The 14,516-nt window shown below is 46.3% G+C and overlaps 1 protein-coding gene across 4 annotated transcripts in view; it reads right to left on the reverse strand.

The window, feature by feature from the left end:
* Positions 1-14,516, reverse strand: part of dip2a (disco-interacting protein 2 homolog A) — a 128,836-nt gene that overhangs the window by 23,616 nt on the left and 90,704 nt on the right. For 3 of the 4 annotated variants that reach the window (XR_010804650.1, XM_066686274.1, XM_066686273.1), the window contains exons 5-7: positions 10,268-10,510; positions 7,468-7,590; positions 6,455-6,487 (exon numbers count right to left, since the gene is read on the reverse strand). Coding sequence is in view for 3 of the 4 variants with exons in the window: in XM_066686274.1 (XP_066542371.1) it covers positions 6,455-6,487; positions 7,468-7,590; positions 10,268-10,510 (399 nt within the window). In the remaining variant the exon portion in view is untranslated. Of the gene's footprint in view, positions 1-3,400; positions 3,521-6,454; positions 6,488-7,467; positions 7,591-10,267; positions 10,511-14,516 lie in introns of all 4 variants that reach the window. The other variant, XM_066686276.1, reaches the window with a different exon arrangement.

Consider the following 14,516-nt stretch of genomic DNA (forward strand, 5'->3'; position numbering starts at 1 on the left):
TGATAGATAGATAGATAGATAGATAGATAGATAGATAGATAGAGAGAGAGAGAGAGAGAGAGAGAGAGAGAGAGAGAGAGGAGAGAGAGAGAGAGGAGAGAGAGAGATGTCCAATGTGTTGGAGCTGTCAGTTGTTACGATGAGGATGAGATGACATGGGGAAAAGGCTATAAAAAAATAAACAAGTTTGTGTGTGTGTGTGAATGAAAGATGGGGTGCAGAGGAAAGAAAGAGAAGAGGTCTGATTAATTTGAAGTGGCAGGTAGTGCCCTGCAGCACCGCAAAACCCAGCAATTCAATGAACCCTACACCAGACACAACAAACCCTACACCCTACACAACAAACCCTACACCCTACACAACAAACCCTACACCCTACGCCACAAACCCTACACCCTACGCCACAAACCCTACACCACAAACCCTACACCACAAATCCTACACCCTACACCACAAACCCTACACCACAAACCCTACACCACAAATCCTACACCCTACACCACAAACCCTACACCCTACACCACAAATCCTACACCCTACGCCACAAACCCTACACCCTACGCCACAAACCCTACACCCTACACCACAAATCCTACACCCTACACCACAGACCCTACACCCTACACAACAAACCCTACACCCTATACCACAAACCCTACACCCTACACCACAAACCCTACACCCTACACCACAGACCCTACACCACAAACCCTACACCCTACACCACAAACCCTACACCCTACACCACAAACCCTACACCCTACACAACAGACCCTACACCCTACACCACAAACCCTACACCCTACACCACGAACCCTACACCCTATACCACAAACCCTACACCCTACCACAACAGACCCTACACCCTACACCACAAACCCTACACCCTACACCACAAACCCTACACCCTATACCACAAACCCTACACCCTACACAACAGACCCTACACCCTACACAACAGACCCTACACCCTACACCACAAACCCTACACCCTACACAACAGACCCTACACCCTACACAACAGACCCTACACCACAAACCCTACACAACAGACCCTACTCCCTACACCACAAACCCTACACAACAAACCCTACACCCTACACCCTACACCACAAACCCTACACCCTATACCACAAACCCTACACCACAAACCCTACATCCTAAACTACAAACCCTACACCCTACACCACAAACCCTACACCACAAACCCTACACCCTACACCACAAACCCTACACCACAAACCCTACACCCTACACCATAAACCCTACACCCTACACCACAAACCCTACATCCTATACCACAAACCCTACAAAACAAACCCTATACCACAAACCCTACACCCTAAACCATAAACCCTACACCCTACACCACAAAACTTACACCATAAACCCTACACCCTATACCACAAAACCTACACCACAAACCCTACACCCTACACCACAAACCCTACACCCTATACCACAAAACCTACACCACAAACCCTACACCCTACACCACAAACCCTACACCCTACACCACAAAACCTACACCATAAACCCTACACCCTAAACTATACCCTACACCCTATACCACAAAACCTATACCACAAACCCTACACCAGACACAACAAACCCTACACCCTACAAAACAAACCCTATACCACAAAACCTACACCCAAAACCCTACACCCTATACCACAAAACCTATACCACAAACCCTACACCAGACACAACAAACCCTACACCCTACAAAACAAACCCTATACCACAAAACCTACACCCTAAACCATAAACCCTACACCAGACACAACAAACCCTACACCAGACACAACAAACCCTACACCCTACACCACAAACCCTACACCCTAAACCATAAACCCTACACCCTACACCACAAACCCTACACAATACCCCATACCCCCTAAACCCTTCACAATTCCCCTTACCCCCTAAACCCTACACATTACCCCCAACACCCAAAGAGAGCTAAGAGGAAGTGATATGAAGAGGAAACTAGGGAAAAGTATATGTTTGTGTTTCAAGCCCCTCATGTTACAGTCTAGAATTCACAAAGGCTCCCATGACATTTATTTGTATACAGCACTATCAGTCTAACACACACACACACACACACACACACACACACACACACACACACACACGCTGGGTTGACTGGTTATGATTGTAGTTACACAGTTTTAAAGCCGACACGACTGCGCAGCCATAAAGCACGTGTGTAGTTACAGAGAGTGAGAGTGTGTGCTGTAGCTGCAGGAGAGATTAAACAGAGAGCCGTCAGAGAGCAGAGCGCGAAGCAAAGCGGCCGAAAGGACAGTCCTCTGACTGACCACTAACTGCATTACACTCACGCTGAAAACACTAAAGGTGAAGGACAGGAGGGTCATTTACGCTCTGGGAGAAAAGCAGCAGCCAATCAGTCTCTCAGTGTGTATGGGTCATGGGCAGGTCACAGCGTGGCAGAGAGATAGTTCTCCTGTTTGTCACGTTTGGAGATGGAGAGAGGGCTTTGCACCCCTTTAGAACTGGACATGGTGACCGTATGCTCCTGTGCAGCTGCTCCAGAGGGACACTGCTTTTCTTTGGAGATGGTACAAGCGGAGTGTACAAACTTTCAAACGTCATAACATTATGACCACCTCCTTTTTCCTACATTCACTGTCCATTCTCTGAGTACAGCTGACCAGACAGGAGCACTCTGTAGCTCTACAATTACAGACTGTAGTTTCTCTGTTGCTCTGCATACTTTGTATCCCTCAATTGTCCTATTCTTCAATAATCAGAGCAGGTACGATTTGGTGGTGGATCAATGTCAGCGTGTTCATTTGGTGGTGTGTTAGTGTGTGTGGTGCTGGTGTAGAGTGGATCAGACACAGCAGTGTCCCTGTGTCCACTCTCTGTCCACTCTGTGAGACACTCCTCCCTCGTTGGTCCACCTTGTAGATGTAGAGTCAGAGACAGTAGCTCATCTGTCGCTGCACAGTGTGTGTCGCTCGTCCTCTAGTCCTTCATCAGTGACACAGGACGCTGTCGGCTGGATGTTTTTAGTCGGTTAGAAACACACAATAACACCACCACCACATCATATCATCAAAAAAAAAACAGGGTGAAATGGGGCTAACTAAGTATGCAGAGCAACAGATGGACTACAGTCTGTAATTGTAGAAGTATTAAGTGCTCCTCTGTGGTCAGAGCAGCTGAGAGAGTACACAGTGGGTGCAGAAACGTGGAGGTGGCTTTAATGTTGAGGCTGATCAGTGAATAACATGAGTCTGAAATTTGAAAAGCTTTTCGTCCCAGGCATGAGTTTATGGCCGTAGCATCCTCAGGGCATTATGAACAAACCGTCCAGATCGTAGGTCCATAATGCCCCCCGCCTCTGTCTACACCATTATGAACCTACCATCCAGGAGCTCCTCGAAATCGTCCACGAAGAAGTCGCGCAGGGGCGGACGCTTAGGTCTCTTCAGCGTGTTCAAGAGCTGCTGGATTTTAGACGAAACACGACTGTTCACAGGGACACCTTCGGGTGAGAGACAGAGACAGAGGGAGAGAGAGAGAGAGAGAGAGAGAGACAGCACGGGAGAAAGAAAGAGAGAGAGAGAGAGAGAGAGGGAGGGATGGAGGAGATAAAAATGAACGGGGATGATATGTAAACAAAGACACAGGTCAGGTCGCTATGAAGGGAAGGTGATGGCAGCATCGCACAATGACCTGTCAATCACAGCGAGGCAGAATGGCATTAAAAGTCACCCTGAGTCGTTTAAATGGAAAATGATTAGCCCCGCCCCTCGAGTGCTCTGATTGGACCAGCTGGACTCAGCTGCCTGGCAACAAGCTGCCCTCTGAGGCACCTTTCTTAAGCCTCACCACTGTCTTAAAGATAAACACGGTGATGGATCTGACTTGCGTTTCTCTTTGGGAAATATTAACAGATTTTTTTGGTGGTAAACATGTGGTAAATAACCAAACCCGATCTGTTCAGAACTCGGATCTCTTTATGGTTGGTTTGGGGGTGTTTGGGGAGGTCATGCGCCCTGAGAGCGTGTCTCGTAAACAAACTGGCTTCAGAATGTTTCTGTTTACCGCAGGACGAATTTTAAAAAGACAAAAAAGAGGCTCCTAATATGGGCATGAGGCTAATTACAAAGAAGAAGACGAAGGCCCTTGTAAATGTGTTACTTTGATCAATCAGTGAATCAAGGAAACAAAACAACTGAAACAATGAAAATCATAGGTCATTAACAAAGATAAAACACAGAGCCATTGATACATAATTACACAAAAATAAATCCAAATCCATACACCCCAGAAATACAGGAGGGCCCTGTCCTGAGCCTGAAGCATTGAAAACAGCGTGTGTGTGTGTGTGTGTGTGTGTGTGTGTGTGTGTGAGTGTGTGTGTGTGTGTGTGTGTGTGTGTGTGTGTGAGAGAGAATATACGCTGAAGACCTTTTCTCACATTAATCCACAGGGGACTGTAAACACAGCTGCTGTCTGCCTGACCCACACACAGTTCACCCACCTAGTCATGAATATATGTGCATTTATAACACACACACACACACACACACTTCTACACAGGGAATATATATAGTCTTTGAATTCTGCAAACATTACAGCATTACTCTTAATTCAGTGTGAAGAAGTGCTTGGAAACAAAAGTACTACATTTTAAAAGATTGAGAAGAAATCTGTCCAATCAGGATGATTCCTCCCACGGTATCTAGGCAGATACAGCCAATCTATCTCTAATTGGTTAGGACTTCAGGAGTCGGGACATACTATAAGATTAGCCATAGAACGGGCAGCAGATATCAGCATTATCTTGAGATTCACAGTTTGACATTAACAGCCTGAACCTAAGGCATTACTTTGACAAACACACACACACACACACACACACACGCTAAAGAGTATCATAATCCAAAATATAAATGTAATGGTTCGCAGTTCCCATAGCAACCCAATAAAAAACAGCAGAAAGAAACAGGAAATTGTGTCAGTTCCCAGGTTTTAATAATGTTAACTAAATACAGGTCATCGGTTCCACACACACACACCCCCACACACACACACCTGTGGACAGTTTCTCACACATTTATCCAATTACCCACACTCACAACTGTGGGGTTGGATGGTTTCACACACTCACAACCCGTTCAGATACAGGGAGAACACATCAAAATCCACACAGACAGTGATCAGAGCCAGGGACTGACCTCAGGACCCCGAGACCCTGGAGCTGTGTGGCAGCAACTACCCCCCCCCCACTACCACCCACCACTGGGGGCGCCACCGGGCTGCCCCCAATGTACAAAGACTTTACACCAAGTCGTTCTGGACCACTTCCATTGGCTCATTCGTCTAGGAGAATACAAGACGTCACCAACAATGATGTTACTGCTGCTGTCCAAAAAACGTATCTCCATTTTGTGGATGTTTAGTTTACTGCATCATTTGAACACAGCAGCTGTCCTTCACACTGTGGTGAATCAACCAATAGAAATGCTCCAAAATGACTGGCAATAAAAACGTTTTTACATTGCCTTCCACTAAAAGTTAGCAGTGTTCTCTGTAGAGAAGTCTCCTGATCTTCACTTAGAATAATCAACAAAAGCAGTCGTATGTGTCGGGGAGTTGAAGCTCATGCAGACGACTCATATTTTAATAGAGCAGTAAAATGAATACTAAACAGTTACTGTCCTACAGTGACTTTACAGCTGTCACTGCCCCCTCCGACACACACCCACACATTTAATAATAAAACAACACAACACACAAATCTCACACACAGGGTACAGACCATCGGCTCATAACAACAGCACTGTGACTACAGCGTGTGCAGCGCGGACACACACAGAAAACCAGACACACACTCAGTCCCTGACCCCAGACCAGGCACAGTTTCTGTGTTCAGGGTCACTCTGATTTTTAAGTGTTTTTAAAGATTTAAACCTTGAGCAGTTTGCAATAACATTCCCTACAGAAGGTTTACGTCTTTATTTACGTAGTAAATTTACTAACAGTATCCCCCTGTTAGCTTAGTCTCCCTCCATCTGACAATAGCAGGCTACAACTGATTTAACACAAGAGCTCAACACGTGCGGAGGAGAACACTAACGGCTAATTCTGTTACATCACCTGAGTGACCCACACCGATAGAAGAGGCATAACACACACACACACACACACACACACACTGAATTCATGAAGTGTCCCCAAACCTTTGACTCTCTGTGTGTTTCCTGCACTCACACTAACACACCTCGCTCCCTCGGCTCGTGAGGGGTTAATAACCATCTGTTAATTGTGGCTAGAGCAGAGAACTGCTAAACTGTGCCGAGCCTGGGGGGGGGGGTTAGGGGTCCGACGGTGTAAAGGAGGACTGAGGGAGGAACAGGAACACTGGAGGGAAAAACGGAAGGAGGGAGATTCAATAAACGAGTATAAATACCATCCGCAGTTCCGCCTTCACCTCCATCACTACCTGGAGGGGAGAGAGCGTAAATAAACACAACATTCAGGGCATCATGGGAGACTTTAACCTGAGGCTTCACTTTAATGGAGGGACTTTAATGAGACCTCAACCCTGAGACTAATCTCTCCCACTTTAGTGTACCGCCGTGTTTTCACAGGTTGTGTGTGGACCAATACCTAATAATAATCTAATACGCTCAAAGTTTGTGCTCTAAATTTGTGTTGCCACTGAACAAGAGCTGAACTGAATCTAAATAAGAGCACTGAGTAAAAACGGAGAAAACGAGAACGGAGAAGAAAGAGAACAGAGTGAAAACGGCTAAAAACCAGAGCTTCTGCTCCTCGCTCCTCACTGCTGTGCGCTCGGGGTCGGGGTGAACAGCGAGTGGCTCATTATCATTTAAAGGAACAGGTGCTGAAAGTGGGCGTTCTGAACAGGGCTGTTTACACAGGGGGAGAACACTGCTGTGGGGTTTGATCCTTGTGGTATCTTGGCCAAAGCAGGTCACAGATGTGAGAATATGTTTCCTTTAATATACGCTGCAAAATGATAAACCACCAGAACACACACTCAATTACAGTCATAGAAAACTCACTCACCCACTCAAACACACACAGACACATGCTACACACACACACACACACACACACACACACACACAATTTAAATGTTAAATACGTATTGAAATGATAAGTGTAATTTATAACATTGATATAAAACAATCAGATTTTAAAAACAACAATAAAGAAATCTGGGAATGTTTTGTAGCTCACATTCACTTGTGAAGACTTGTTGATATGAGCAATGAGTCACAGAATGAATGTAGCTGTGAGTGTGTGTGTGTGTGTGTTTGAAATGAGGTCCTGTTGCTGACAGGAAGTGAAAGTTTTTCCTCGCTGAGAGCTGATTGGCTGTGATGCATGCTCGTGTCACAGACCGGGGGAAAGTGCTCTGTTGCCGTGGTTACAGGGTGTGATGCTGCAACTCACCGTCCGCCGTTTCCATGGCACTGCCCGTGTGTGTGTGAGTGTATCCGCGGGGAAGCCCCCTGACCGACGCCACCTGGGGGCGCTCTGAGAGTCCCGTCACATCCGGAGGAGCACAGTGGTTATCTGGGGGTTGGGGGAGGGGTCAAAGTTTAGAGGTTAAACCAGTGTATGGGTGAAAACAAACAGGATTCTTAGCTTCAGAGGGTAGTGTTGAGCTTATTTTCTGAAACTCTACAGATATATTACAACCAAAGTGAGCTCAGAGAGAGAGAGAGAGAGAGAGAGAGAGAGAGAGAGAGAGAGAGAGAGAGAGAAAGTGAAACTGGAGAAGAAGCAAATGAGAATAGAATGAGAAAAAGATGATGATAAGAGATAAAGGGAGAGATAAGGAAAAAGAGACGGAGAGAGAGAAATTAATAGCTCAAATCCACCAAAGTGGAAAGGGTTCTGTTCCTGTTTGTGTACCTTGAACTGTTTGGTGCATTTCCACCAACAAAAGCAGTAAAATGTTTGTTCCCAGTTGGAAACAAAGAGTAGTAGGTTCTTCAGCACAAATCGTGATGATGTCAATCTAAAGAAGAGCCAGAAAAAGCACAGGGACCTAACAGTTACGACACAGAGGAGACCGACAGGAGTTTTGCCAGCGGACTCATTAAGAAACAGTGGGTTAACCATGACTCTGTCCTGACTCCATCTGTTTATCTCTGGCTCTGGTGCAGAGGTCTTCGTAGGGCCTCCACTTGCTCTCGCTAGAGTATGTCTCGCTCCCACTTGCTCCCATCAGTCGCGCATATGTCACCAAAAACATCTGCTCTTCAAATAATACAGTACAGTTCCTAATTAATTATTAACAATTAATTATTGATTATTTTGTTATTTTCTCTAATGTTGACTGTGTGTGGTAATTATAGCAGGATTATTATCTTTTTAGACAGTGTTTTTATTCATTTGCGGGATTCATTCAACATGCGGGGGGCGGGTTCACTGGAGCACACCAAGGCTCAAAGAACACTGAACGGAACCAGTTCAAGAACCGGAGTTCACTTGGTGGAAAAGGGCTTTGAGAGAAAGTGAAACTGTGTGAGTGTGTGAGTGGGATAGAAATATGCACAGCCACTTTTGATGAGCTGGGTGAATACATCGTAGAGAGAGAGAGAGAGAGAGAGAGAGAGAGAGAGAGGAAGTGGAGAGAGGAGAGAGAGAGAGGAGAGAGAGAGAGAGAGAGAGTGAGGAGAGAGGAGAGTGAAGAGAGAGGAGAGAGAGAGTGAAGAGAGAGAGAATGAGGAGAGAGAGAGAGAGGAGAGAGAGAGTGAAGAGAGAGGAGAGAGTGAGGAGAGAGAGAGAGTGAGGAGAGAGGAGAGAGAGTGAAGAGAGAGAGAACGAGGAGAGAGAGAGAGAGGAGAGAGAGAATGAGGAGGAGAGAGGAGAGAGAGTAAAGAGAGAGAGAGAATGAGGAGAGAGAGAGAGAGTGAAGAGAGAGGAGAGAGTGAGGAGAGAGAGAGAGTGAGGAGAGAGGAGAGAGAGTGAAGAGAGAGAGAATGAGGAGAGAGAGAGAGAGGAGAGAGGAGAGAGAGAGTGAAGAGAGAGGAGAGAGTGAGGAGAGAGAGAGAGTGAGGAGAGAGGAGAGAGAGTGAAGAGAGAGAGAACGAGGAGAGAGAGAGAGAGGAGAGAGAGAATGAGGAGAGAGGAGAGAGAGTAAAGAGAGAGAGAGAATGAGAAAGAGAGAGAGAGGAGAGAGAGAGAATGAGGAGAGTGGAGAGACAGAGAGAGAGAGAGAGAGAGAGAGTGAGGAGAGAGGAGAGAGAGTAAAGAGAGAGAGAGAATGAGAAAGAGAGAGAGAGAGGAGAGAGAGAGAATGAGGAGAGTGGAGAGAGAGAGAGTGGAGAGAGAATGAGGAGAGAGGAGAGAGAGAGAGTGAGGAGAGAGAGTAAAGAGAGAGAGAGAATGAGAGAGAGAGAGAGAGAGAGAGAGAGAGAAAAGAGAGAGAGAGAAAAGAGAGAGAGAATGAGAGAGAGAGAGAGAGAGAGAGAGAGAGAGAGAGAGAGAGAGAGAGAGAAAGAGGAGCTGAAGGCGATGTCGGTTGAATCCCATTTAAAATTCAAGGTCTATACACACACACACACACACACACACACACACACACACACGCGCGCACATGCACACAGCTTGTCAACAGGAGCCGCAACAGTTCACAGAAGTGTCAGAGAGATGTCAGAAAGAGCCCAATTAAAGCAGAAGCACATGCTGCTGGAGTGGAACCTGCTCCGTAGGTAGTTTGTCAGAAGTGAGCAGAACAAGGCCAGTGCCGAGTGTATAACAGACACTACGCTACACACAGCTGCACAGTATAGCAGGTGTATATGGGGGATAGGGGTTTATAGGACCTTGGAGGAATATGTAGGGTGGTATATAGGGCCTGAGAGGTCTATGGGGCACATGGGGAAGAGATGCTACAGTCTTTACAGCACATAAGGTGTATTAGAAGTAGCTGTACCCATGGTCCAGAAGGAGTATGTATGTCTCTGGGGTATATGGGGTCTCTGAGGCATATGGGGTATATAGGGAGTAGCTTGTATATGGGGTATATACGGTAGTAGCTGGTTTATAGGGTCTCTGAGGTATACGGTGTATAAGGTAGTAGCTGGTTTATAGAGTCTAGAAACTACATGGATAATAATGGAGTGGGTAGAATCGCTCAACACTGTTACAACGCAACACAGTAGGAACAGATGTTGTAAAGTCCATAAATGGGAGTGTGTTTGTGTGTGTGTGTGTGTACAGAAGTGTGTGAGCTACTAACCGAGTTGCGTGTGAGACATGAGGTCAGCCAGGACGGTTGCTGTAGAACCGGAAGTGGCATTGGTGCTGTGGCTCCGCCCCCCTGGGTGGGAGGAGGTGGAGGAGGCAGAGGAGGAAGTGGAGGAGCCCTGGATGACCCGGTTAAACCAGTGCTCCACCGTGGGATGCGACTGGTACGGAGACGAGGTGGCCATCCGTCCCTGTCGCCGTAGAGAACCCTCGTCCTCTGACGCAGAGGAGGTGTCTGTGTGGATGAGACACACACAGGTGGATTAGAGATACAACTGTTAGCTTTATTCACGTAGCCCCCTTCCAGAACAACAAAACAACACGGTTCCCTCACGGAGGCACCAAACGGACATAGCATACGCGAGGCAGCCATGATGCGTACACGAACACGTAGTTATCAGCAAGTATCCACACCTACTTGTGGGGTGCAGAGCGCTGGCTTGAGCTCACGAGGCATGGGTGGAAAATAATTTTGTCTTGATGTCATTCCTCTCTAATTCAAATTAATGTATTTCTTTTGAAGCTTGAAAAACTCACTGTATTTGACAGAAACGCCGCACTAACTCTAAAATGTAAAAGACATTTCCATCACTGAGTTCTGACCCAGTTCTCTGTGAATAATCCTTCAAGGTTAACGTGCTTTCTATCACCACATTGGTCCTCTCTGGAAAAATGGAACAGCGCAACCCACGTCACAAAATGTTCTTTGGCATGTTTTGTGCAATTTCACATTATCACCAGAGAGGGCGCCAAATCCTCAGGGTTGCCAAACACACAGAGGGCTGTATTAACACCATGCAACTTGACAGTTAGAGAAAGCATGGGGCACACACACACACACACACACACACACACACACACACACACACACCAACAGAAACAAAACAGGCCTTCCCAAAAAACTCATTAATGAATCAGATTTTGATACGTGTGTGTGTGTGTGTGTGTGTGTGTGTGTGTAGCTGGAAAATCCATATCAGTCACTTGTGGTTAAGAGCAGTTTGGACAGAGTTCAGTTAAAACACTCCCATTAAACCAGGAGACAGCAGCACAGTGACTCTGCACCAACCACAGTGTCTTATTAAGTCTTATTTTTAAAAGTCTTTATTTCTTTACCATTCTTCTTTATAAATGATACATCTTTTACAAAAACTGTATAAATGCATTTGTAAGAAGCTCAAATAAGACGTTATAACAGCTGGCATAAGCAGTTAATATTAAAAATAACACAGGAGCGTGTAACATTTTAATGCCCCCTATGTCCCCTTTAAAGAGTTAAAGTGTCAGAGTCATTGATCCGGGGGTTTGATCTGTGTGTGACACTGCTGGTTGTTGCTATGGCAGTGTTAAGTTCAGGGCCCCGCATTACTGAGTGCGACGCAATTTTTCTCGTAGTTTCTAAATCCGAAGATTACTGAAGTGTAATCTGAGGGCACTGCAAAATCCCACAGTGCAGTTTACAGTAAACATCGGGGCTCACAACAGGAGCTGAATGTGAACCATTCTGGTCAATGGTTGGCGTTCATTTGTACACACACAGTTTGTATATAACCTCCATAGATCAACACTGTCCAATAGAAGAAGACGCAGTGATGGAGCTCCACCAAACACCACTGGGTTGGTTTCAGATCCAGAACTACTTCTCCAACATCAGTAATATAAGCCTTCTCATCATAGAGGGGCAAAGAGAGGACAAACTCTCTTTTAAAGGAACATTATGTAATATTTTTAGCTTAATTTTACAGCTTCAGAGTCAGTGTGATGCTCCACTGAGCTGCAACTAGGGAAAACTACTACTGCTAAACTGCTACTCAGGCCTCAGCACTGCAGAAATGTTTGGAGGAGGGTAGGAAACCAACCTACCCATCCCCTACCCATCTATTTCAGTACAGTGTTGTAGGGGGGAAACACACATCTTACCTAGTGTTCCTTTAATACTGTTCCTTTTAGAAGAAATGTGGGATGATATGGTGTCTGCAAAGTTTTGGCCATGAAGTGTAGTTACATCTACTTTGCTTCTATTTATATTTGCTTTTATAACACGTAGTAACAGTCACGTCAGGGGAGAGAGAGAGAGAGAGAGAGAGAGAGAGAGAGGGGGAAAGGGAGAGGGAGGGGGAGGTGGGTGGTGAAGAGTCTGCAGGTGGGAGAGCTTTGGTTAAACGCTAATTGTGCTATTAATAACCCACAGAGAGCAATCACTGCAGAAAGCGTCCAGCAGATCCGGAGCATGATGCTGATCATGTCTCAGCTGGAGAGGAGAATGGAGACACGGGTCACACAGGGGACGTCCTTTAAACGTCTACTCCGTTTTCTCCCCACTTTCAGGCACTAGCTGCTCCTGCCGTCAGCTGAGAGAGCGCACGCAGCACCTTCCTCCGAGACGTGAGGCTCCATCACACCTTCACAACCTGCTGATAACAACCACTCGCCTCGGGGTGTGGAGTGTTCTCCCTGTGTCTGTGTGGGTTTCCCCTGGAAGAGAATGGTAGGTGGAGTGTGTGAAACTGTCCATAGTCCATAGAGTGTGTGAGCGTTTGCGTGAGAGATTGGGTGAGTGTGTGTGTGTGTGTGTGACTGGATGAGCGTGTGAAACTATCCACACGTGTGTGTGTGTGTGTTTGTGACTGGATGAGTGTGTGAAACTATCCACAGATGTGTGTGTGTGACTGGGTGAGTGTGTGAAACTGTCCACCGATGTGTGTGTGTGTAAGTGACTGGGTGAGTGTGTGAAACTGTCCACAGATGTGTGTGTGTGTGTGTTTGTGTGTGTGTGTGTGTGTGTGTGTGTGTGTGTGTGTGTGTGTGTGAGTAACTGGGTGAATGTGTGAAACTGTCCACAGATGTGTGTGTGTGTGTGTGTTACTGGGTGAGTGTGTGAAACTGTCCACAGATGTGTGTGTGTGTGTGTATGTGTGTGTGACTGGGTGAGTGTGTGAAACTGTCCACATATGTGTGTGTGTATGTGTGTGTGACTGGGTGAGTGTGTGAAACTGTCCACAGATGTGTGTGTGTGTGTGTGTATGTGTGTGTGACTGGGTGAGTGTGTGAAACTGTCCACAGATGTGTGTGTGTGTGTGTGTATGTGTGTGTGACTGGGTGAGTGTGTGAAACTGTCCACAGATGTGTGTGTGTGTGTGAGATTGGGTGAAACTGTCCACATATGTGTGTGTGTGTATGTGTGTGTGACTGGGTGAGTGTGTGAAACTGTCCACAGATGTGTGTGTGTGTGTCTGTGTGTGTGAAACTGTCCACAGATGTGTGTGTGTGTGTGTGTGTGAGTAACTGGGTGAGTGTGTGAAACTGTCCACAGATGTGTGTGTGTGTGTGTGTGTGAGTAACTGGGTGAGTGTGTGAAACTGTCCACAGATGTGTGTGTGTCTGTGTATGTGTGTGTGACTGGGTGAGTGTGTGAAACTGTCCACAGATGTGTGTGTGTGTGTGTATGTGTGTGTGACTGGGTGAGTGTGTGAAACTGTCCACAGATGTGTGTGTGTGTGTGAGATTGGGTGAGTGTGTGAAACTGTCCACAGATGTGTGTGTGTGTATGTGTGTGTGAAACTGTCCACAGATGTGTGTGTGTGTGTGTGAGAGAGACTGGGTGAAACTGTCCACAGATGTGTGTGTGTGTGACTGGGTGAGTGTGTGAAACTGTCCACAGATGTGTGTGTGTGTGTGTGTGTGTGTGTGACTTGGTGAGTGTGTGAAACTGTCCACAGATGTGTGTGTGTGTATGTGTGTGAGACTGGGTGAGTGTGTGAAACTGTCCACAGATGTGTGTGTGTGTGTGTGTGTGTGTGTGTGTGTGAGAGACTTGGTGAAACCGTCCACAGATGTGTGTGTGTGTGACTGGGTGAGTGTGTGAAACTGTCCACAGATGTGTGTGTGTGTGTATGTGTGTGTGACTGGGTGAGTGTGTGAAACTGTCCACAGATGTGTGTGTGTGTGACTGGGTGAGTGTGTGAAACTGTCCACAGGTGTGTGTGTGAGTGAGTGACAGGGCTGAGTGTGTGATGGTCTGTTCAGGGTGTGTTCTTGCCTTGCAGCAAGCTGTGATTGAAGCAGATTATGAATGAATGAATATTAACACTGTCACTGTAGCTCAGCACCCTGGATGAGGACACTAACCGCCCATTTATCATCTTCCATGATAATTTAAATAAATCTATACCGTGATTATTTCAGGAAACTGAGGCTTTTAGACGACTTCTTACGTGTCTTTAGCAAAAACATGGACAACG

This window comes from Hoplias malabaricus, chromosome 12 (genome assembly GCF_029633855.1).
Source record: "Hoplias malabaricus isolate fHopMal1 chromosome 12, fHopMal1.hap1, whole genome shotgun sequence".
NCBI classification, from domain to species: domain Eukaryota; kingdom Metazoa; phylum Chordata; class Actinopteri; order Characiformes; family Erythrinidae; genus Hoplias; species Hoplias malabaricus.